Source organism: Hemicordylus capensis, chromosome 6 (genome assembly GCF_027244095.1).
Source record: "Hemicordylus capensis ecotype Gifberg chromosome 6, rHemCap1.1.pri, whole genome shotgun sequence".
NCBI lineage: Eukaryota > Metazoa > Chordata > Lepidosauria > Squamata > Cordylidae > Hemicordylus > Hemicordylus capensis.
In genome coordinates, this window is record NC_069662.1 from 153,463,773 (window position 1) to 153,487,813 (window position 24,041).

The following is a 24,041-nucleotide window of genomic DNA, read 5'->3' on the forward strand; positions in this document are numbered from 1 at the left end:
GCTGTCAGCTGAGGCGGAATATATCTGCAGGGCAAACTGATAGCATATATCAAGACATTGCAGCAAATTCTCTCGCTGCTTGCTGCTGTGGATGGCGTTCTACTGCACGGCATTTTGTCCCATCATGTGACTAGATATGAAGTGTCAGCAGGTCTAAAGGTGTTAGCAGCTACTCAGATAGTAAACAGCAGTTCAGCCTTGGCTATCTGGTATGTTTTAAAAAAGTTCTCATGCAACCCTGTCATAGGAGACATGGTAGCTGCAAGCATGCAATGGTTTGCACTGCTGAAGTTAAAGCAGGGACCCATATATGTTAGGGGGCAAAGTTCCCCAATTTTACTAGACAGCTTTCCCCCACAAAATCAGGGATTGTCCAAGCTGGGACATTAATCTGTCTGAGCTCAATATTTTGTACAATTGACTACACAAGGTTAGTTGGGGTTTGGACCCTTTATATTTTTTCTTCAGCTTTTTGTGACATATCTGAGAGTCACCTCGAGTCTGCTGGTTCCTCCCACTTGCCCTCAAGCACTCCGGTTCTCTGTCCATATGGGCATTTCCAGTTTTTGGGGGCCTTTTCTAGAGTTGCCCTGGGACTCTAGAACATGCTTCCTAATGAAATTAGATTTTTAAAGGACCTAAATACACATCTGTTCATTCAGGCTTTTAGTTTATAGTTTTGAAACTCTGGTTTTAGAATTTTTATTGTATTTTAAATTGTTTCAATTATGTTAATGTTTTAATGGTTTTATATTGTGAACCACCCAGGGACCTTTTTGTATGGGACGGTATATAAATGTACTAAATATATAGATAAATAGTATATAGATGGTTGCACCAATGGTTGCACGAAACACTAGATATAGGAAAGCAAAAGGAAAGATACAGGAAGTGGTGGTGGGGGGTCATCTAGCAAGGAAACACATTTTTTAGGTCTACCCTTGAGTTCCATTCTGCCGCAGGGTTATTGAGATCGGCTTGGAGCGCACGTTCATGTTGGGCCAATCTTAGGGCCCCATTTATTATGCGGGGAAGTATTTTAAGATGAAAGATTGGCATTATGATCAGGTCGCTTTGTTGGAATTATTCTGATTAAGATGGGTGGTAGAAGAGAGGAAACAGGCTGACGTAGGTGAGAAACACTCATTAGAGCAAAAGCAGACAAAGAATGGGGTTATAATGTAGAGGCATGCTCACAGCCTTCCTGTTTTTGATGTTGCTGTCTTGCAACTATGTCAGATCTTTAAACATCAAAGATTACTTGTGCAAATATTCCTTTGGAGAAGACAGAAATGGTTGCCCAATCAACCTGATAGATTTTTGTTACTATGCAGAAGCCTCAGTCTAGATGATATGTTTGTAACATAAGGCACTTCTGCATTTTTTGCAACACTTCACTGCTAATGTGCCTTAATTAGGCTAAGCTTCTCCAGTATAGATTTAGAAGTCTTCTTGAAAAAATGGATGGTATGTATAGCACATTATTTTTGCCTTGTTTTTTTCTATTTCACTTTAGCAGGAAAAGCATACACTACGCTCCCTACTCTACCTTCTACATGCTACAGCTGCATCTTTCTACTGAGATAACATCTGCTGTCATCAGCAAGGGGAAGGGGGCTTTCCCACATGCCAGGGACATTTTCCGTGAACTTGGGAAATGCCTTTCATGAATGCATTAGTGACCACCAATTGATAAGGTCTCTCATTCTCCCTGTATCCCTGAGCTACAGTGATGAAAATCACATTATATAGTGTTCTTGGGACTGCATCGTTTCAAACTGCAAGTGGGAAATAACATATTTAAATACTTCCTCACATCAAAAACTCCCTTTCTGAGGAAAGCTAGAGAGAAAGTTCCTGGTTCTGCTGTGCTGATTTTCTGCTTCCCCCACCCCCACCATAGAGGAGCATTATATGCCCGCCCCCACCACACAATTGTGTGATACTGCCCATTCTGCTATCTTAGGACTCTATCACCTCTTTCCCACCTTCTGCTGGTCTCCTTCTGCAGCCAAGACCCAAGTTCTGCGGACTTAGGAGGGTCAGATTCTAGACTATAACAATTCAGATTGTGGTTGGAGGGGGGTCACATTTTTGAATATTGCCCAACGTTAATACAAAGAAACGAATGATGGTTCCATATACATTAAAAAGGTACACATCAGAGAAAATAGTAATTAGTGTCGCCTTCTCCCTAGTATGCCAATTTACTGTATCAAGGATTTTTTTAAATGGACTAATGTGTGGAAATAACATTCAGAAATACTACCCTCACAATATACAATAGTATAATCCAAAATGCTCCCATCTACCATCTGATGTGTCCTTTGCAGAATGTCTCTTGCGACTGAATTGAGGTAGGAGTATCTAATGGCGGAATCCTGAGATGCTAGAACAATCTGCTGCTTTAGTCTGCGGAAAGGTGACCCCCACCCCCCCTTTTTAATGCTCTCCTTCGTTTTTTGTTTTTACTGTATGGAGAGCATAAAACGTTTAAAAATGCACCGAAAACACACAATTTTTTTTAAATCCATAACAGCAAGGGAGTGAACTGTAATTGAACCTTCTCTCTGATGCTCCAGCTTTTTTCTTTGCAGAGAGTTTTGCACATGGGGAGTATTAAAAGAAGGCACATGCAGCTTGAAGCAGTCCAGTCCACCCTCTGCTGTGTGAGTAGAACCAGCTTCAGTCTTGCACCTACATCTAAGAGATTCACACACTATATTCAGCACTTGTACAATCCGTGTGCACTATGCATAGGTACAGATCTGTATGCAGGTGCAGTTATGTTATGCAGGTACAGCAGTACGCTCCCTGTCTGTATCCTGCATTTCAGGGGGCCTGTACCTAGGTTTACTTTTAAAACGAATACAGGGGCAGTCATTCACGGAAAAACATGTATGTATGTACAAACATCGGAATGCATGTAAAACACTTTGAGGTCATTATGAGGTCATAATGGGGAGGTGCTCATTGTTAGGAGATTGTAATCTGCAAGACAGGATAGAACTTGTTGTTCTGTCCCCCCTGAGAGAGCAGCTTTCTTGACAAGATCCCCACCGCTCATTAAGATAATCAGGAGGGGTCCTTCTTCAGATGCTTCCAGTTCTTCTTCAGATGCTTCCCGCCCTGGGATCAGGCCTTCCCAGATGTCGCTCCTGGGTTGTGGAATGCACTCCCGGTGGATATAGAGTATTATCTTATTTAGAGGCCTTCAGAAGAGCCTTAAAGATCCATCTTTTTAGCCTGGCTTTTAATGATATCTAGTTTGAATTTTAGTCCTGTTCGAAAGGGTTTTTTAAAAATTTTAATTGTTTTATTATGTGTTTTTGATTTTAATTTAAACTGCCCTGATCCACTTTAAGAAGGGCGGTATATAAATTGAATAAATAAAATAATAATTGACACCATTGAAAACTGTGTCCTACGCAGGTTTGGGAGCTGTGTGTGCTCCGAATTTTCGGTTGCGTGCATGCAAACAATTTGGTAAGAGAAGAGAGAAGTGATGGTGTGAAAGCAAGGTAGGAGGGAAATTTGGGTAGCTTTTCCTCTTACCTTGATTCCACACAATCACTTCTCCCTTCTCCTACCTAGTTGCTTACTCCCACGCAACAGAAAATTGGGAGCACACACAGCTCCCAAACCTGAGTAGAACACAATTTTCGCTTGTGTGAATGACCTCATTGTCTGCAGACCAAGCCCTTCCTGCCAATTGCACCTGAGTGAAGCAGTTTGTAATATCCTCCCCTCATGCAAGAACCAGAGCCTTCTAGCTGTCATTTCTGTACTCTTCCCCCTCACCCCTCCAGCGCTTAGCTTAAGAGCCTCAAAGCTTTCGCATCTTAAACCAGTTTCCCTTTCATTCACACCAGCTCAGAGCCAGAGAAGTCAGCAAGATTTTACTACTGGACTGTCAGGATAACGGAGCAGATTAGAGTCCCCCTTCCTTTTCAGCCAAGTGGTGTAAAAATATTTTAAATACCTGCCATTGAAAGCAATACACTCCCTTGCTCTTCCACCTCTCTGCATTTCTAAGTACCTTTCAGAGTGGCAAAGAGTAATTCATACGCCATGTTGGTAATCCCTGAATAGTAGGATTTTGTCAAGCAGTGGCTTTAATTCTAGGGCCTTCTTTAGATCATATTAATTTGTGGCAAAAGGTATCCTGCAGAATACAAGAACCCTTTCTCAAACCTGATGTATTCAGATCTGCTAGCTATCTCAATGCTGCCGTCTCTTTCTCCATGCATCTTAATATTGGTATAATGCTCCAGAAATAACATTCCTTTTTTATCCTTTCTGATTGCCCAGAGGGTTTGAATGCTTCTCAGGACACTTGGATAAATGATATTTTGTGTTATGCCTTAGGAAGAGATTTTCCACATGGCCACACTAAGTGCAATTAATCACTTTTCATCGGTCATTAACGGAAAATCAATATGAGAAGCAAAATTACAACTTTTTAAAAGGTAGAATATATTGCAGGACACTGTGGTTCCTACGGATATAGAAATAACAGGGCATTGTAGGTTTCTCTCTTAGTTAGTGCTAGTAAACATTTCAGTGTTTTCCCTATTGTATGGTTCACATGTCATGGTGAACCAGAGGCTCTGCTGGACTGCTGGTTCCTGGAACGAGTATGCAAGCCCAATTCCAGTGTTAAGAAGGATATGCCAACATTGGGTTTGTTGTGCAAGCCCGCCAATGTTGGCATGGCTTGCCCTGCCTGTGGCTCGGAACTGGGCATCTGTCTTGTACTTCAAATTTTGGTTACAGATGTCCGGTTCTGGACTGCAAGTAGGACAGGATATGCCGACATGGGCAGATTTGTGCGATAAACCCAGTGTTGGCATATCCTTCCTGACATTGAAAAGTCTGGCTCTCTCACACACTCCAGAACTGACTGATCGGCTAAACTGCCAATCCCTGTGACATAAAAGAAAGAGATTGCTTTCTCTTTTCCATTTAATGCAGTATATAATACTTAAATACTTTTGGCCTGTTGTCACAATCACTAGCATGGATTCTAATCATGACCCCATGCTTTGCAACAGGTTTGCAAGAATATTTAAGATGGACTCCTGAATCTTGACTCTGGGTCTGCACCAATGCTCTTGTCTAGTCCCACTAAATTTTATCTAACTTTGGTTGATCATTCAATTCCCTGCCCAAATAACCTTTGTACATTTCTGGAACTGCATGATTGGTGCTTATATTTTTCTTATTAATAATTGCTAAATTTGAGCAATGGAATCTCTGCACCCATCCCCAAGCGTTGATGCAGTGTGCTCAAAAGAGCAGGCAAATATTGAGATGGGCAAAAACAAATAAAAAATTCTCCATAATATGTAGCCCTAAGCCTCTTACTCATGTTGTTGCTTCATTAGAAAATGGCACCTACTAAATGGTAGTTACTATTTAGGCAGGTACTAACCTTCCAGTTAGTAGGTATCATTTTCTCATGAAACAATAACATTATTAAGAGGCAGCTTACGATTATGTATTCTGAAGAACTTACTACTATTATTTGCTCAAAGGGAATATTGAGATTTGTCTGTTTTGGAGATGGTAAAGTAGCTTCTGGTGGCAGATGAAATGATGTTGGGTATCCCAGTCTTCAACTACTCCCTCCCTCCTGACCGAGGTTGAAGCCTCGGTCTGGTACCAGGGTTCTCTCTAATTTTTTTCATCTGTGTGTGGAATGAGTTTTGTTCTGGGTGGCAGTATCAAGGCAGTGTCTGCACACATGCATTCAGAGTGGGGCCTTCCTGATTCCACCTGAACGGGATCAAAAATTAACTGAGTGGACATAAAAAAATGTGTGAGCACACACACATGCACGCCTTAGAGGGAACAGTGTCTGGCAGTGATCGCCACTGTCATGGAGCCTGCAGACCTCACAGCTAGTGTTGCACCAACATATCAGGAAGATGCACTAAAGCGATAGCACGTACTCAGCAGAGCAAGACACAGGTTACTTCTAGTTATCATCCAGAGGGGTGATAACTGGGGGAGCGAAACTCGCAAAAATCAGAGTGGAGTATGTTCTCACAAGAGTACAACATAGAGAGTGGGGATCCCCCCCCTTTTAAGTGGTAGCCACAAAATAGAATACAGCCATGAACCCTCTTTCACTTCACGTTCCTGGTAGGACTAGAACTGCTTTGCCTTGTTATCTTGGACTATTCAGCGGAGAGGTCTATACACACTTCATTAATTTTCCATCAACATAGTGTTAGTAGATCCCAGGAGTTCCCTTTATTGATGTGTGGCATTTCTCTACTCTTTATGTATGGCGAAACATTGCTTTTGCTTCATTCTGCTTGATGGAAGGTTTCATAGATTTTGCTTCTAATGCTACCTGCAGTGTTATTTTTACCTCCAGCTCTTAGTTTGTTTAGCTAATAGTTGGGCCTTACTACACTTTAAAGCTCCTATTTATGCATAAAATATTAATAGTGAAAATAATGACCCTCTCTTTATGTTTTCAGTTACAACAATAAAGGATAAGAGGGGAAACAATACTCATATCCACCTTGTTGTATATAAATATACGTAGGAGTTAGCACTTTCATTTATTAGTTTGACAACTATATGTACATACCAATAACAATGAAAAATTCTTCCTGTTGCCAACTGAATCACATCCTTCTGTTTGCTCAGGTTTGGGGTTGTTTGGGTGGGGGTTTTTTTGGTAGTTAAATTGCAGTCTGTTTCATATGTTTCCATTTTTGTCAGCTTTGTTTATACTTCGAATCCCCCCAAAACGAATATTTTAAAACAGATACCACATTAATTCTAAGCAATTTTCTGTAGTAGCTAATTGGATAGATGCTTCCCTCCCTCAGCTTCATTTCTTCAGGCACTTTGAGTAGTTACATATGCTCTTAGAATGATAAATTGATAATTACATAGATTAAACTTAGTTAATGGAATGATCTCCACAAATACATGAACATACATGGCTGATCTGGTTACTAAGATGGCTAGATATAGTTGAATTTATGATAAAAAAAATTTAAGCCTTCTTGAATTGGGAGAGGAGAGCTGGTCTTGTGGTAGCAAGCATGACTTGTCCCCATAGCTAAGCAGGGTTGCATCTGAATGGTAGACCTGATGTGTGAGCACTGCAAGATATTCCCCTCAGGGGATGAAGCTGCTCTGGGAAGAGCTGAAGGTTTCAAGTTCCCTCCCTGGCTTCTCCAAGATAGGGCTGAGAGAGATTCCTGCCTGCAACCTTGGAGAAGCCGCTGCCAGTCTGTGAAAACAATACTGAGCTAGGTAGATCAATGGTCTGACTCAGTATATGGCAGTTTCCTATGTTCCCTGTGTTCCTATGAATTAATAAAATGCGTATCTGGTGTTGAACAAACGTTCCTCAATGATACATCATCTGTATTGTGTTTTCTCAATGATACTTCATCTGTATTTTGCTTGTAACAGTGAAGCCTCTGCAATTGATTGGCTGAGCTAGTGTGATGGTTTGGAATGTTCAGTTCAGTGAAGAACAAAGTTTGCTGTCCAGATTCTGTGAGGGAAGGAAAAGTTGTTAGTTTTTCTGGGATTAAAACCTCACACAGGGAATAGCTGAGAATGGGGAAGAGGTTCCAGGGCATAGGGAAGGGAAGGGACAGAGATCCAAGAGGCAAGGAGGCTGAAGGCAGGATGTAGAATAGATAAATGACTGAGAAATAGGAGCTTGTTTCTGTGTCTCCTTGTCACACACTTGCATCTCACTTTGTTTATTATCTATTTATTTTATTTAACATATTTGTATACTACCCAAAACGCAAGTTTCTGGGCGATTTACAACAAAAGGTCTAGTATGATCTGGAATCTACAGATGAATAAATGGGGCTGTGCAGGCCAGTTCAGCCCCAATTCTCAACAACTTTCTTTTATTCTGTGGGAGAAACTATTTGGAGGCAATCTATTTTCCAAGTACCTTACAAGTAAACTCTTGATTTTTAAAAACTCTAATTTGTTTTAGTATCTAATATTTTGCATAACAGTTTGGGGTGTGTTAGAGATGCACAAAGTTTTATTGTTGCACCTGTTTCTTAGTTGGAAATATTATAATTCTTTCTCCCCCCTTTTCTTAGGACTTCCTTCTTGATTACTGTATATATAAATATCTTATCATAGTCTAATCCTAAATCTGTTTATCTGGAAGTAAGTCTTGATTTCAGTAGGACTTCTTTCCAAATAAGTATGATTAAGATGACCACAAATTGGGTGCTAGTATGTTATAGATTAGAAAGTGTTGCTCAGATTCTGCGAAAAGCTGGGCAAACTTGATGAACACTTGTTGAAATAATATATTTGTTTTTTAAAATAAAAGATTCTAGAATAGTGCTGATATTTTTTATAACCACACTGCAGTCAGTAGAAAGTGATATTTTCAATAGGATGGAGCTAAAAATAAAAGTGTACAAAGGAAGTTAAGCATGGAAAAATATATTGGACTGTTGGAACAGATAAAACCACTTTGCTGGAAAGAATCATGGAAAGAAGAATAAACTTTACGCTGGTGTCCATAATCAAAGGTGAATTGCAGAATGACCTGGTACAAAACAATGTTTTGCTTCAGACAAGGTTGGGCTGAAAAATCAATAATGAAAGGATATGGAATTAACAGAGAGAAAGGGAGCGAGAGAGAAACATTTGAGCATGTGTTGAAAATAGGAGTGGGTAAACAAGGTTTTTAAAAAGTGATACTTATTATCACATTGTTACATGGGGCTCTTTGTAGTTTCCCATCTAGGGGACTAAGCTGGTCCACACCCACTTAGTTTAGCAGTGATGTAGCATCAAGTGGTCCCGGATTTCCTGCAAACAAAGATTTTTTTAAATCAACTAGAACTTGGTTTTTGCAAGTTCTTTGATGTTAGCAATCGAGAGGTCATCTTAAATTTAGAGTCTTCTCTCTGCCCCCCAGGAAATTCAGGTATATCCTATATTTAATCTTAAATTCAGTCTCATCTTCTATTAGGGCAAATATAGTATGTGCTTTTGTTATGATGCGTCCTACCATTTTCTAAAGTGGAAGCTTGGTCTTCATTCTGTTATATTAGGTTTCAATTTTTTTAAATTCATCTTGTCCAAACAGTAAATGGAGAGAAAAGGGGTCTTACCCAGAAAATTAAATTAGCATTGCAGAGGTTGAGGAGTACTGTTTGGGATGTAAGAATCATTGAAGGCCTTAAAAAATAAAACCAAGCAGCACAACATTCCTGTTAATTTCCTCTCCTGGCATGATGATGTTCCTCTTGTGAATAATCATTCACTGATTGAATAATCAATCAGTTAACTTAAGATTCTTAATTAACCTCTCCTCCATGAAGTTATCTAAGCCCCTATATCTGTAGATAGATAGATAGATAGATAGATAGATAGATAGATAGATAGATACGCATTAGTATACCTGATGCTTTACATCATAATGCCTCTTCTATGGGTTATAATGATAATTGATATTACTTCTAATAAATCAGGCCTCAACAAATTTTCTTTGGTTGTAGGAGCCAACCTCAAAATTTAGGAGCCATCTATTGTAGGGTTGGTGGTGGGTTAACCACTCATTCCTGGCAATGCATTCTGCTCTGTGGAGTGTATGGATGTGCAAACACTGCTCACACTTAGCAGTGCCTTCTGCTCCATGGGGGCAGATTCCCCACCTTGCTTGCTCACTTCTCCTCCTGTCCGCATCCGTCTGGCTCAGGCAGGCAAGGGACTTCCATGACCAGGAGGACGTAGAGGGACCAACCTTGAGGAGAGGACAACTGGTCTTATGGTAGCAAGCATGACTTGTCCCCATAGCTAAGCAGGGTCTGCCCTGGTTGCATCTGAATGGGAGACTTGATGGGTGAGCACTGCAAGATATTCCCCTCAGGGGATGAAGCTGCTCTGGGAAGAGCAGAAGGTTTCAAGTTCCCTCCCTGGCTTCTCCAAGAGAGGGCTGAGAGAGATTCCTGCCTGCAACCTCGGAGAAGCCACTGCCAGTCTATGAAGACAATACTGAGCTAGATAGACCAATAGTCTTACTCAGTATATGGCAGTTTCCTATGTTCCTATGCTCCACATTGGAGAACTGTTGAGCTGAAATACAATTTTGATTCCCCCCCCCCCATTCTGGACATTTTGCTTAAAATATTGCAATAAAGTACAACAATGTGACCTCAGTCCATCTGGAGAACATTTTTTAAAGGAAGAGAAATAGCAATAATCGGAAGGAGTGGAGCCCATAATATTGTCCAGTAAATAAAGAGGTAGAGTAGAAGAGCAGACACATTTCAGAAGGGAGTGAGTTGCACATTGAGGAATCCACCATAAAAGGTGCCTGACCACCCACTGAATTTTGGTACAGTGGTCTGATTCCCATACTGCAGGCTGTGTCCAATCCATATTTTCAGGTTGATGCCTCTTCTGATTTTTACTTAGTGTCCAACCCCTGCTAACTGGGCAAAGAGGCACCTTTTTAATGTGGTGATTCTCTTTATTTAGTAGAGGGAGAGTAACTGGCCCTATCCACCCCCAGCACAGTACCTCCAGTTACTTTTGCCGTTATCTGTCTTATTATTATTTTTTAGACTGTGAGCCCTTTGGGGACAGGGATCCATCTTAATCTATTATATTAATTCTCCTGGGTGTGCCTTGGAATGTGCGTCCCAGAGCCCAGCTGATTGGCTGGGCGGCGGACGCGCCTGATTGGCTGAGGCACACCGAGGAGGATTGGTTGCCGTGGCGGCGGCCCAGCCGTGGAGGCCATCGGTGGCGGGCCCAGCCCGGCCACAGAGGCAAGGCCCAGGAAGGGGGGAAAGAAAGTGGCAGGGGGCAGAAGTGGCAGTGGGGAGGAGAGGTGCCTGGGCCCAGAAGCAGAGGCTGGGGCAGAAGTGGGGGGAGAGGCAACCGCCGGCCCCAAAGAGTGCACAGATGCTCTGTGCGGGGTCGGCTAGTTTATTTATTATTTCTCTATGTAAACTGCTTTGGAAACTTTTGTTGAAAAGCGGTATTTAAATGTTGTTGTTGTTGTTTAGTTCTGCACTGTTTTAAAAGTGACCACCACATATGAGTAAACATGGTGCAAGCATGAACAGTGGTAGATAATGGGGAGCAGAGGTAGGAACATAAGAAGCTGCCATAAAACGAGTCAGACCATTGGTCTATCTAGCTCAGTATTGTCTTCACAGACTGGCAGTGGCTTCTCCAAGGTTGCAGGCAGCAATCTCTCTCAGCCCTATCTTGGAGAAGCCAGGGAGGGAACTTGAAACCTTCTGCTCTTCCCAGAGCTGCTCCATCCCCTAAGGTATCTTATTGTGCTCACACTTCTAGTCTCCTATTCAAATGCAACCAGGACGGACCCTGTTTAGCTAAGGGGACAAGTCATGTTTGCTACCACAAGACCAGCTCTCCTCTCAGTCTAGGAGTAATATATAAAGTAATGAATAGTAATTAATAGTAGTAGTAGTATGTTTATTGCGGTCACAGACCAGATTAACAAACAATAACAATTAACAGCATTAATAAGAAAATTCAAGAATTTCAAAAGTTTACAAGATCACAAACTGTTCAAATTACTAATACAGTCTTTACGGAGCTTTGACGCCACAAAACAGAACTTTGCCATACTAACCATGGTTTCCTCATAAAACACAGTTCAAAGAAATAATTTGAAATGGGCTTGCAAAACCATGCTTGAGAGGAAGTTAGATTATCATGGTTAATGTAATGCAGAATCATAGCTAGTGAAGGGAGAATTTGTTCCAGAGAGGAGAGGAGGCAAAGAGGAGGAGCATGCATTCATGAGACTGAACCTTGATTTGCAAAACACGGTTTGCAGGGACCCAGCTTTATATCTGTACTGGACTTTTTGCATTGACCAGCCTGGGCTTGAAGGATGGCTGGTATTACAGAAGAGTGTTGAGCTGCCCCCAAAATGTGAACAGTGCAGGGGTGGGGGTGGCCCTTAGGAATGCTGCATTGGAAAACACCGAGACAGGTGTTCACAGTGCGGAAAGTGCTTGCTTTAGAAAGCATTCCACATTCTTCTGTCGTCTAGAAATTTCAGAGAATTTCATTTCACATCTGTTGAGCTATGACTGCACTTGATGAAAAATCCTTCCTTCATGGCTGAAGGAGTAAATTAAAAAAAAATCAATAATAAGTTAATGGAAGAATATGGAGCTGAGATGAGAGTAGCTGTAGTTTCCAGAGAAAAACATCCCTAAGAGCAGCCTGGCTTGTGGCCCCAGACCAAATGGTGTTTACTTTGGCACAAATGCTGTGCAGCACTTGTCTTATCACTGGCTGTGTGCCTGGGCATTGCATTGTTCACTTGAAGGCACTAAAATAGTCCAAGTATGGAACAAAATATAAACAGTAACCTGTTATCAAGAATTCCTGTTTAGGTTTAGATTGAGATGTCAGTGCTTGAGCCTCTTATTAACGGACCCAGAAAGATTATCCATAGCAATTAGGCAATACCTGGTTCACATGATCCGATATTCTTTGACTCCAGGCTTCTGAATATCAAAGAAATCCAGACACTGCCAGAAGTTGGAGTAATGGAAACCTTTTCATGTCTTCTGCATTTGCTTCTGAGTCAGGCATGCTCCCTAGCCCGAGCAACTCTGTTGGTCGTTTGCTCTCTCACATCTTGCCCAACTTTGTCTTGTTTTTCTGGGTCATGTCTTGCATGCATGTCCCCCCCACCCACCCCACCCCGTTTTCAAAGAGCTGCCACAATGGGGATACAGATTGGGACCATGTTGAGGCATGAGGGAGGACTTTAAGCCTTTACCCTGGGGCATTTTCCTGCACCCCAGAAATTACTATTTGCCACTGAAAGTGCCATGCCAGCAAGTGGCACCTTTAGCACCAAATTGCCACTTTAGGAGGGCAGTTTTCAGCAGGAAAACAGCACAAGGGAAATGGGGCGGAGGGAGGCCAGCGGCGGCTTGGGTTCTGCCACATCCACAGCCCCTAGCCCGACCCCCTGCATCTGACATCAGACACAAGGAATGTTTAACCACGCCCCCTGCATCTGATGTCAGAATGTGGGGGTGTGGTTTAGCTCCAAAACAAGGCTGTGCAGCCCCATTTGGGAGTTAGACTGGCCAGCGCTCCATTCGCAGCATGGCTAGAGCAACTCTCCCTGTCTTTTAAAGTCAGAGAGAGTCACTCTGGCTGCGCTGCAAAGGCAGCACTGGTAGATTTTAAGCTCAAAAATGAGGCTGTGTAGCCCCATTTTTAAGCTAAATCATGCCCCCCGTCTGACTGCAGACATGGGGGGCATCTCTGGGGTGCCAGGTGTGGCCCCTGAAGGGTGGCGGCCTACATTCTTTGAACCCGTCTGCTCAATGGAGGCTCCGCCCCTGGGTTAAATCCCCCCTTCCACCCATCCTGCATTTTCAGTCCAGACCGGCTCTCCCCTCCGCCCACTGCTCCATGGCTGCTATTTAAAAAGAAATAAATAAAATGCACAAAGGAGATGATGACAGCTTTAATGACTTCTCTCATTTTGACCCTCACTTGTCAGGAGCTGACAACGGCTCATGGTATGTAATATTATTTCTTTCATTATTGCCAGCAGAGTTCAGTGACAAGATTGGATGGCGGCTCCTTGGGAAATAGGGCAAACATATCTCTTGGCCCAGTGGGCGGGGAGAAGAGGCCAAAGAGCGAAAAAGGGCTCTTCTCCATACGTACATTACCTACCTTGACATTATGGGTACATAGGAACATTTCGTGCATGACTTAGCTGGAAGCCTTGAGTTAGCGCTTGTGTGTAGGTAACATGGAAAATAGCCATTCATGAGCCACTGTCTTGGATTCTGTTTGTCATTTGAATAATTGACCTAGGTGGCAGCCAAGCATGCTACGCTGCCGATGGGAGCACATAATGGGTGTCAAGGTCACTATTCCAGCAACGGAAACCATAATGAGAATGGGAGCATTGGGATTAAGATGCGACATTGACAAATTACTGTACACATGTTCTCTTTATGTTATTTTATTGCAAGATAATTTGTTTTCCTTTCTGTTGGAGTGCTTCATGGGAGAAGAGCTTTACTGATGTGAACTTTCACTTTTGCAGTGAGCCAAGAGTGTCTGGTCTGGAAAAGGTGTTTGTGGCTGATGTGTTCTGTGTCGCAGATCAGCAATTGTGTTGCACAGAGATTTTTCTTAGAAAAGAGTCAAATCCTAGGAGCATTTCTCTTCAGAATGAACAAGCTGAGCTTCCTCTTGGATATTGGCCTTTGTCAGAAGGAAATGGGGGGCTTTTCTCACAGTCAAGACTAGAGCCCTTAAGACTCGGGGACCCCAATCCACAGACACACGTATCTCTCTATGAAAAGACACACTTGCAGAAAAGCATATAGGCAGTGGCTTTTGGTGGTTTGAATGAAACTTAATTCAGCTTAATTTAAAGTGTTTACATTGCAGAGGAATAAAACACACTGATGGCTCCATGCTTCTGGCAATAGTATATCCTAGTTTGGAGTCCATGAGTCAACATTCAGATTACATATTAAAATTATGTGCACCAGCTCGCAGGAAACAAAGAATAAGAGAATAATGAGAAGAAGTGACTGATTACCATGCTCTTGAGCATGAAACAAACATCCTGTGTTGACCAAATCAACTTTCAATTCAAGCTCTACAGTTGAAAAACATCTTTTCTAATTAAGTCCTAATTAACCTCATCAATAGCAACTTCTAAATTCAGTGGTTTTCCAGGAAGTGTCCCAGTTTCTTCACCAGTGATTTCACCACCTGAAGCTATAACTATAGTTTTCTTGGAAGCCATAGGATAATCAATTTTTACGAACAAGCACACTTTGGTTGTTTGTTTTCTTTTTTACATTTCTATCCTTCTCTTCCTCCAAGGAGCCCAGAGTGGTGTACATGATTATGTTTAGCCTCACAATAATCCTGTGAGATAGGTTAGGCTGAGAGATAAGTGACTGACCTAGAGTCACCCAGTGAGATCCATGGCTGAGTGGGCTTTGAACTCGGATCTAGTTGGTCCTAGTCTAAACTCTAACCACTACACCACACTGGCTGTCCTATAATATTTGTAGATATTATAAATAATCAGATTAACATATGTAATAATCATAGATAAGAAACCTTGGGGCTGTTCTCACGACCGCAGAAAATCGGGCTAGCCCCCACTAGCCCGATTTTCTGTAATCGTGAGAACCACCGGGCTCAGCTGCGAGCCCGGTGGTTCTAGAGCGGGTAACCCGCTCAAGTACCCCTGCCCTAAAATCACGTTTGCAGAGCGAGTGCTCCACATACCTGGTTTTGAAGATTGTGAGTAACCGCAGCGCAGCTCCATGCCATGCCTACTCATGAGGCGACCCCCAGAGGGGAGGCGAAAAGCCACCTCCCAGCTCCGGGGGTCTTGCCAGCATGCCCTGCGCGCTCACGCAGGGCATGCTGGAGCTTCTGGGGGCCAGTTAGCCCCTGCTCCCCCCCAGCCCCTGCCGGCTCTGTCACGGAGCCGGCAATCGTGTGGGCGGCCGATCTGGCCACCCAGGGCTCCCTTCCCACTCACTCTGCTGAACCGGGTCTCACTGATCGTGAGACCTGGCTCCTTGTGTTATTGAGATAAACTTGAGTTTTCAGCACACCGCAAGCCTTTTTGGGCATCACTCTAGATGTGATGTGGGAGCTCTGTGATTAGAGCTCTCAAAGTTTTATCCCCCCCACCGCCCAAGGCAGCCATAGGGGTGGGGTGTTGAATTGAGGCTATGGCACAGGGAAAGGGGTTTTTAATCCTTTCCCCGTGCACTGATTCTACAACCTAAATTGCCTTTCCCCATATTTCCCCCTCCGCAGCTAATAACAGCACTGGGGTGGAATTTAAGTCAGGGAATGGATGCAGGGGTGGGGTGGGGAGTTTTGATCTCCTCCCTCCCCTGCATTACGACCTTGATGAAAATAGTGGGCCCCAAGGCTAGTTTTTGAGAGAGGAATTGAGAAGTCCAACCCAGAGTTCTTTCATCATGTCTAAGTTTGGCCGTGACATGTTCAACGAGAAACTTCTGGTTTTAGGTCAGATTTAGGGCAGCCAAGTCAAGTGGCCTCTTAGACCTTTAATATAAAAAATATGATATATAGCCAAGAGATATAAATGCAGATCCACACTCCACAGCCTGAATTTGCATATCTTGTCTACTCAAATGAACAGAGCATTATCGAAGGAGGATACTAACTGTAGACTGTGTGGGTACTTCAGTTAAAAGGGATTTCTGCTGTCTTAATACCTTCTGAACAGTTTACTGCTGATTCATAAAGTATGAATTAGCTCTCAATCTGTCTTGTTACAGAGAAGTTTGTTTATATGCAAACAGTCCCTGCAAGATTGTTATTCAGACTTCTAGTGATGAAACACCCCACAAATCCCATAACAATTTGTTAGTCCACATGCTAGTCCAAAGTTGAACGTTAGTCCAAAGTTTGTTTGTTTGTTTGATTGATTGTTTTATATACTGCCCTTCCAAAAATGGCTCAGGGTGGTTTACATCAAAATAAAAACAATTGAAATCAATTAACAATTAAAATCAAAACTAAATCCATTAAACAATTAAAATCATTAACATTAAAATAATTTAAAACCAACATTAAAAATTTAAAGCCATAAATCTAATTAAAAGCCTGGGTGAATAAATGTGTCTTTGAAAGCTGAGCATTCAGCGTTGCCTTATACCAACCATTGGTCCATGTAGCTCAGTATTGTCAACACTGATTGAGAGCAGTTATCCATGTTTGAGATAAGGGTCTTTCCCAACCACCCCTTTCAATTCCAGGGATTGAACCCGGGACCTTCTGCGTACTAGCCGTGTGCTCTACCTCTGAGCTATGGCCCCTTTCCCAGTTCTCCTATTAATCTTGCTAATACAGTTGTATTGCAGTTGTGTTAAAGTAAAGTGTGCCATCGAGTCGGTGTCGACTCCTGGCAACCACAGAGCCCTGTGGTTGTCTAAATGTATCATTGTGCAATTTTACCATTAATGGACATTATAACTATCAAATTAAACTAAGTGATAGCTCCAGGCAATTAACCAATGTAAGGATAAGCAGCCCAAATGTCATTTGGTTATAAATTTATTTTTACTCCCCCCGTCTTAGGAAGATTTGCATTCCATAGTAAGGAATGCCACATTGGGGAAAAGAATCTTATTGATTAGGAACGCATGTCATTCTTCTAAATTTTTATTTCATGGCGGATATAAATGTTACAGCTGTAAGGCATTCAGGTAGGATATACCTATATACATTTTTTTTCTAAATTATAGAACACAAGATAAGTAGGTCATCCACATTTTGTAATATTGAGATTTTTCTTTTAAATCTCCACTAAATAATTTAGTGGAGAGGTGACATGAAACACAACATGTCAAGAGCAAGGGGAGAAAATCTCATTACCTGCTGTGCCAGCCATGGGTTCTTTGAGTCCTTTGCTCCAAATTAGGGTTTTTATGACTTTAGGGTTATATTCTTGTATAAATCAACATACCTGTTACATTAGATAAACACAACATTTATGCCGCCTGGATGAATACCATATCAGTGCTTTTTGTTTTTGAAAGAGTTTTTCTTTAAATGTGTTGGAAACCTATATCCCGCTTGCTTTTGTGTAGTGCTGCAAAATGTTCCTTTGATTTTCTTATGTCAGTTTGGCTGAAGCAATAAAATTGCACCATATTGTGCTTGGGGTGTGTATGTGAGGTTTGACAACTTGAGGGTCACAACATCAGGGATACATTTTCAGGTGGTACAGAGCACTTCCAGAGGAGCGGGAGGTCACTGAAATTCCTCCCGTGCCTCATGAGAGTGCAAGTCTTGTGTTGGTCAGAATCTCAGCAGCAGTACTAGTATTCTTACATAACACTGGCACTTTTTAAATATGGATTTCAGCCAGTATTATTATTACACATATTTTAATAATAATGTAATATCTTGGTACATTAATAATAACTAGCTTAACTGGCACAGAGCATCTGCACCCTAGTGCTTTTTGCTCTCCTTGCCTCTGCTTTCTCTCCCCTTCCCTTGTTTCTTCCCCCGCTCTTCTCCTCCCTTCTCTCTCTTCTCCCCCCCCTCCTCCTTTCTCTTTTTCTATCCTTTCCCCCACCTTTCCCATCACATACCCCACCCTAGATCCTCCAGCTCCCCCCCCACTGCAATACATGTCGAGAGACACCTCCGGGCACTCGCCCACCCGCAGGCCATGAGGATTGCCTTAGCAGCTCCATCACACGGGGTGGGTGGGTTTTATGGACAACAGTGTGCTCTGTCATTTAAGGTTATTGAGGAGGGCAGGAGAAGGAGGCCTCTCCCAGTCGTGGCTCAGTGGATCTGGCGACCTAGCCCCACTCAGCCCAAGCTGACCATGGTGGCAGCGGGCCTTCCCGCTTCCTCTCCTCACCGGCCCAGGTGGGCCTCCAGCCCTCCAGAGAGGCTGTGGGGAGTCTGGAGGCAAATGGAGTCCTGCGCCGGTGATCGTTGCTCCAGGGGTGCCGAAGACCCGATCCCCTGCCGGGGACAATCCAGTCCCTCTGGTCATTCATGGCAGATCTTGCTGGTGCTGCCTCGCTGGCTCCTCTCTGTCCACAGAGGCATCACCCCTTCCCACCTAGGCTTGCGACCGGTGGCAGCGCTCAGAGCTGAGGGTGGAAGCAGAGGCATTGTGGCGGTGGCCAACCGCGGGCCTCTGACACATTGCCCGACCTTTCTCTGCTCGCAGGCCTAGGCAGGAAGTGGCACTGCCTCTGTGGGCGGGCTGCGGGGTGAGTGAGGGGCAGCGCTGACTGAGGCAGGAGGAGGCAGATTCCAGGGCAGGCTACCAGGTGAGTGAGGGCGACTCAGAGAGAGGCCCCCCCTGCTCTGCTCTGCTCTGCTCTGCACTGTTCTGCCCTGCCAGGAAATCTCGCAAGATGTGCCAAATACCACGGGATGTGTAACATACGTCCTTAGGCATGCGCACACACCACCTGGCACCTTACAGTGGCCGACACCAGAATAATGCTGCACTTGTGCAGTTATGTTAAGTTAGCACAAGGCAGTTGGGACAGCAAGATGCACTAAATCAGGAGATGGCATTTCTGATCACTATTGCACTAGTGCAAACACGTTTGCACTTGCACAACAAAGTGCCATACCTCCTGCTGTGGAAACTCTTCTTCATCTGTTTTGCACGGAACTTTTGCACCAGAGCTAAACTCCGGACATCCGTGTGACTTCATGCAGCTGTGCCATTTTCTTGCACTAGCGCGGTGTGTTTTGTTTTCAGTAGTGGATTCTTCTGCTTTCCCTGTTGAAGAATGAAACTGTTCTCACCATACATCTGTACCTTGCTGAGCACAGATATCTCTGAATCGTCTTCCTGGTTTTCTTCACATATCTTCCATGTCAAAGCAACTTGCGCTTGGGTCCTTTAATTATCTCCCTAGAGTTAAGTTGGTGGAAATGGCATTTCACAAACCACCCCTTCAATCATTCTAAATTAAGTTATTGAAATATCCCAAACAAACACGCTCTTTAATATTGAATGTGGCATGAAGGTAAGATAGCTGAAAAAAGAAATCAATAATAAATTGCAGGAGTCTTCCTGTTATTGTCTTGGCAACCTTCTGAAAACAGGAATTTCAACAAATGTCTTGGATTTGAAACAAGAACATAATAGATCTAAGTAGGTTAGGGAACAAAACACACCGACTGGGGAAACACAGCCTCTCAATGCTATAATGTGATTTATAGAGGAAAACAGCTTAATTCCGATTGCATAATAGGAAACTTCCCCTAGATACCAATGGTAGAGATTTTCTTAGGCGGTCATTTTTGTGTCTGCACATTGTAAATGCAGATATCTGCAGGCACGAAACTGCACAGGGCTTAAGAAGGGAATGAAACCGTATTTTAAGCACAGTGTTGAGATGATTGCTTGCACACAATTACAAGGCCAGTGTTTGATTTCCATTTATTTCTCTTAAAGAGGAAATTGCTTTCGCGTTCAGCTAATCCATGCTGTGGATCATTTCAGTACATTACGGTTTGTTGCTTTGTTTGCAGAACCTTAATTATCACTTCAGGTTTCCATAGTTTTATTAAGCAAGAATAATAGTTTTATTAAGCAAGAATAATTACGTCTGCTCTGATTTTGAATCCAGGAGGTTAATGGGAAACCATGATGGTGCACTGATCTGCATTCCCTTCCCTCGCCCCCACCCCATTCTTTTTGTTCTTTATTAGTGGAAAAATTGTAATGTTCTATAGGATCACTCAGAACCAGTGTGGCTGCAATCCAGGCTCCCTTTTAAAGGTAAAGTGTGCTGTCAAGTCGATTTTGACTCCTGGCGCCCACAGAGCCCTGTGGTTGTCTTTGGTAGAATGCAGGAGGGGTTTACCATTGCCATTTCCCGCGAAGTATGAGCTGATGCCTTTCAGCATCTTCCTATATCCCTGCTGCCTGATATAGTACCAGTGGGGATTCGAACTGGCAACCTTCTGCTTGTTAGTCAAGCATTTCCCCGCTGTGCCACTTAAGGTGACAGGCTCCCTCTTAGCCATAGTTAAAAGTGCAGAAACAGGACTGCATGCTCCTTCCTCACAACCTTTCCCATCACTTGAGTGGTTCCCCTTCCCATCTCACCTGCAGTTAATGGATATTGACACCAACATTCGCTGTGATTATCTAAGTGTGTGATACATGGCCTTGGTCCCATTTTGTGTACATGATCCTCATCCAGGTGAAAGGCTACAAGTACTTCCCTATGCACATGCCCCTAGCTGGCTCAGAGCTGACATCCTGACTAACAACGTGCTTGCAGAAGGATGTGGTGCAGGCATGACACTGTTGCGCTACCTGTGTGCACTAAATCTGGAGCTTGTGTTCCAGACAGCTGTTCTGCTACTGCAGGCATGCTTGTGCAACAGTGCACAACTTGTGGCAACCCTCATTTGTTTTAAAGGGAACTTTCACACAAGAGCGCTATAGTGCAATCCCACAAATCCCTGCTTTTTAGCGCAACTATGCCATCTTTCTACACTAGCTCCAAACCCCTGGAGAGCTAGATTGGGAACCCAATCTTGGGAACCCTTCCAACAAGAACCCTTCCAACAAGATTGGGAACCCCTTCATTAAAGGTTAAAAACAGCACCTGAACCGAATCCAGAAACATACAGGGAAGTAAGGTGAAAGCGTGTTGTTGAGTCAGTGTTGACTCCTGGTGACCACAGAGCCCTGTGGTTGTCTTTGATCGAATACAGGAGGGGTTTACCATTGCCCCCTCCTGCACAGTATCTGAACCAGCAATCTCTAGCTTGCTAGTTAAGTCACTTCCTCGCTGTGCCATTAGGTGGCTTATACAGGCAAGTAGTACAGATCAAAATAATACTGTTGTGATATGTTCTGGCCCTCCAGTTCCAGCCAACAACCTTGCGATTGCGTTTTGCACCAGTTTCATTTTCTGAATTCTTTTCAAGGGCCGCTCAATAGAACATCTTACAGTGGTCAAGCCTTATATAGAAGGACAACTACTGTAGTTGCACTCTGCAAGGCACATTGGCTGCTAGTTCTCCATATAAACCTGAAGGCATATCTTCTATATTTACCTGAATCCACGACTAGTTTCCCCCCAGTTTTTTTGAAGTTAGAAATTGGGGAGTTGCCTTAAATTCAGAGTCTTGTTCCTTTCAGGAAAATATGAATATAACCTGAATTTAACCTCTATTTTTAAGGAGATTGTCTTAAATTCAGAGTCGTCTTCTATTTGAGAAAATGCAATGAAGCTCCATTTCACCAGTTTTGGAATGGGATTAGATAGCTGACACATTTCTTTGACCTCTGTGGTAGTGGGCCTTTAAGAGACCCAAGTTCCAGAGGACTTGCTTGTTGTCAGCCTCACCAATTAATCAGCGGCCAAATGTTAATCTGAGATTAAGGCTTTAATCAATCATTCACACCAGTTAATCAATTAAAGCTTTTCTTTTTGTTTCTTTGTCTGGGTGCTTGGATTTCTATTCTGTGTCAAAGGCGCTGCACTAGGCTTGCAATGCATATCCAAATAGGCCATTAAAATAAAACAAGAAATAATAAAACTCATAGCACTTCCAAAAATATTCAACATAGGATTTTGACAATTCTCCAGAGAAAGGTAGTTCCACAAACCATGAGGTCTAGTGATGGGTCAAACCCACCCCCTAACCTGGCTTGATTTTAAAGGAGTTTGGCAAACCAAACTCTTTCCCCCAAACCCTGGAAGACAGCTTATTTAATTCAGAGCTCAATTTGTACCTTCTCATGCTCTCAATCACCAAAGACAACCACAGGCCTCTGTGGTCGCCAGGAGTTGATACCGACTTCACGGCGGGCACACTTTACCTTTAATGATCTAATTGGGAGCATGAGACTGTCTGAATTTCACTCCTCTTCCTTCCATCCTCCCTGTTGTTTGCAACACTGCTTTGGCCACTTCATAGGCATGATTGGGCTAGGAAAATTACATTTCCCTGCATTCTTGGTGCCTGGGAAGCTGCAGTAGCACTGTTCCTAGTGCCCAGGGGGAAGGGAGATGGAGGAGCTGTTGCCGCAAGTAGGTAAGTAGGAGTGGAGAGTTCTTCTGCTTGGATTGCGTTCTGAGCTGGAGAAGAATTGGGGCTGGGCTGGCTCCATTTGGAATACTGGCACATTTTAGAAGCGTGCCAGATTTGTGTTTCTTGATGGACCACTGTGGAGTTCTGTCACATCAATTATGAAATCCCACATGCTCACCCACATCTTTCTTCTTCTCACCCCATAATTGCTCATATAATAACCCTGTTCACTTCAGGCAGTCTTCTCATTTACTGCTTTAGGATTTCCTAACGTGCCTGGTACTCTAATATACAAGATGGCTTGACTTGGGTGTTTTTATACATTTAAGAAAATATTGCTATACCGGATATCCATGATCATCTCAACCTGCAAAGAGTGTGAATACAAAGCTGCCGCCTCTCTTGCCACGATGCACTAGCTCAGGCCTGTTCAACTTGCAGTGCACTCAACCAAATGTGCAGCCCACCAGCCACTGTATGGTGGTCCACCAGAGGCTCACAAACCACCTGATTTGTTCCCCCTAGCTGCAATTTAAAAAACAACAACAGAGAGGTTGTCAGGCATCTGAAAGGTGCCCTGGTTTGTACTAGGCTAATATCTCATCTGCATGTAATCATACCTGAACACATTTCAAGATATTGGGTAGAATCCCAACTAAGTTGATCATAACTGAACTCCATTAAAATTAGTGGTACTTGGTTCATCATGCCTAACATGTCTCATTTATTTCCATGGTGCTTATTTAGGACTAGCTAACCCATGTATGTGTATTTTCACATATCTGTTTTTCCTCCCCAGAATTAGCCTTTTAAAAATGATTTCATCAGTAGCCAACTGCTATTTCTGATGGCCACCAGTGTTAATCTGGACCTTTTAAGTGGCTAGTGGAGAGATGAGGGCTGCCTTTCCAGCAGCTATTAAAAAGATCTATACTTCAGAGATAACCCACCAGCCTTATAAAGCAATGAAGGAAAGAAAACAACATTAGAAGCAATCCTAATGGCCATAAAATTCCAAAAATGGAAATGATTTGCTTTCATTACATAAAGTGTTCATTAAAGCTTCAAATAATGAAATAAATGTTGAGAATGGAAAGCTTCCCTGTTGAACTAGTCTCTGTTTACATTGCAGTAATCCAGGGCCATAAAAACAGGGCTATACAAATGTTCCTTTCTTGGGGAAGCTCTCAGAAAGCCGAGGGACCACACAGTGCTCCCCACATAGAATATTTATATTTTAAGCCTTGCATTTGTAGTCATGGCTTTCCGCCAGGACTGTGGCAGTTCTTCCTTGCCACCTGGCTGTCAAAATATTAGAAAAATTGACCCAAGAATCATATAGATATCCCCTTCATTTTACAGTCTTTGGTCTCAGTTGAGAAATATTTCTAAGAGGTGATTCTACTCCGGATGTGCAAAATATGCCGAAGTGATTG

General features: G+C 43.0%; 1 protein-coding gene across 10 annotated transcripts in view; it reads left to right on the forward strand.

Moving 5' to 3' along the window:
• The window catches only part of DIP2C (disco interacting protein 2 homolog C), a 415,907-nt gene that overhangs the window by 237,866 nt on the left and 154,000 nt on the right, over positions 1 to 24,041 (forward strand). The window contains exon 1 of one of the 10 annotated variants that reach the window (XM_053260638.1): positions 13,410 to 13,556. The exons of the other annotated variants lie outside the window; for them this stretch is intronic. Within the exon in view, the coding sequence (XP_053116613.1) occupies positions 13,490 to 13,556 (67 nt within the window). The 5' untranslated portion in view covers positions 13,410 to 13,489. Of the gene's footprint in view, positions 1 to 13,409; positions 13,557 to 24,041 lie in introns of those variants that run through there. 10 annotated transcript variants of the gene reach the window in all.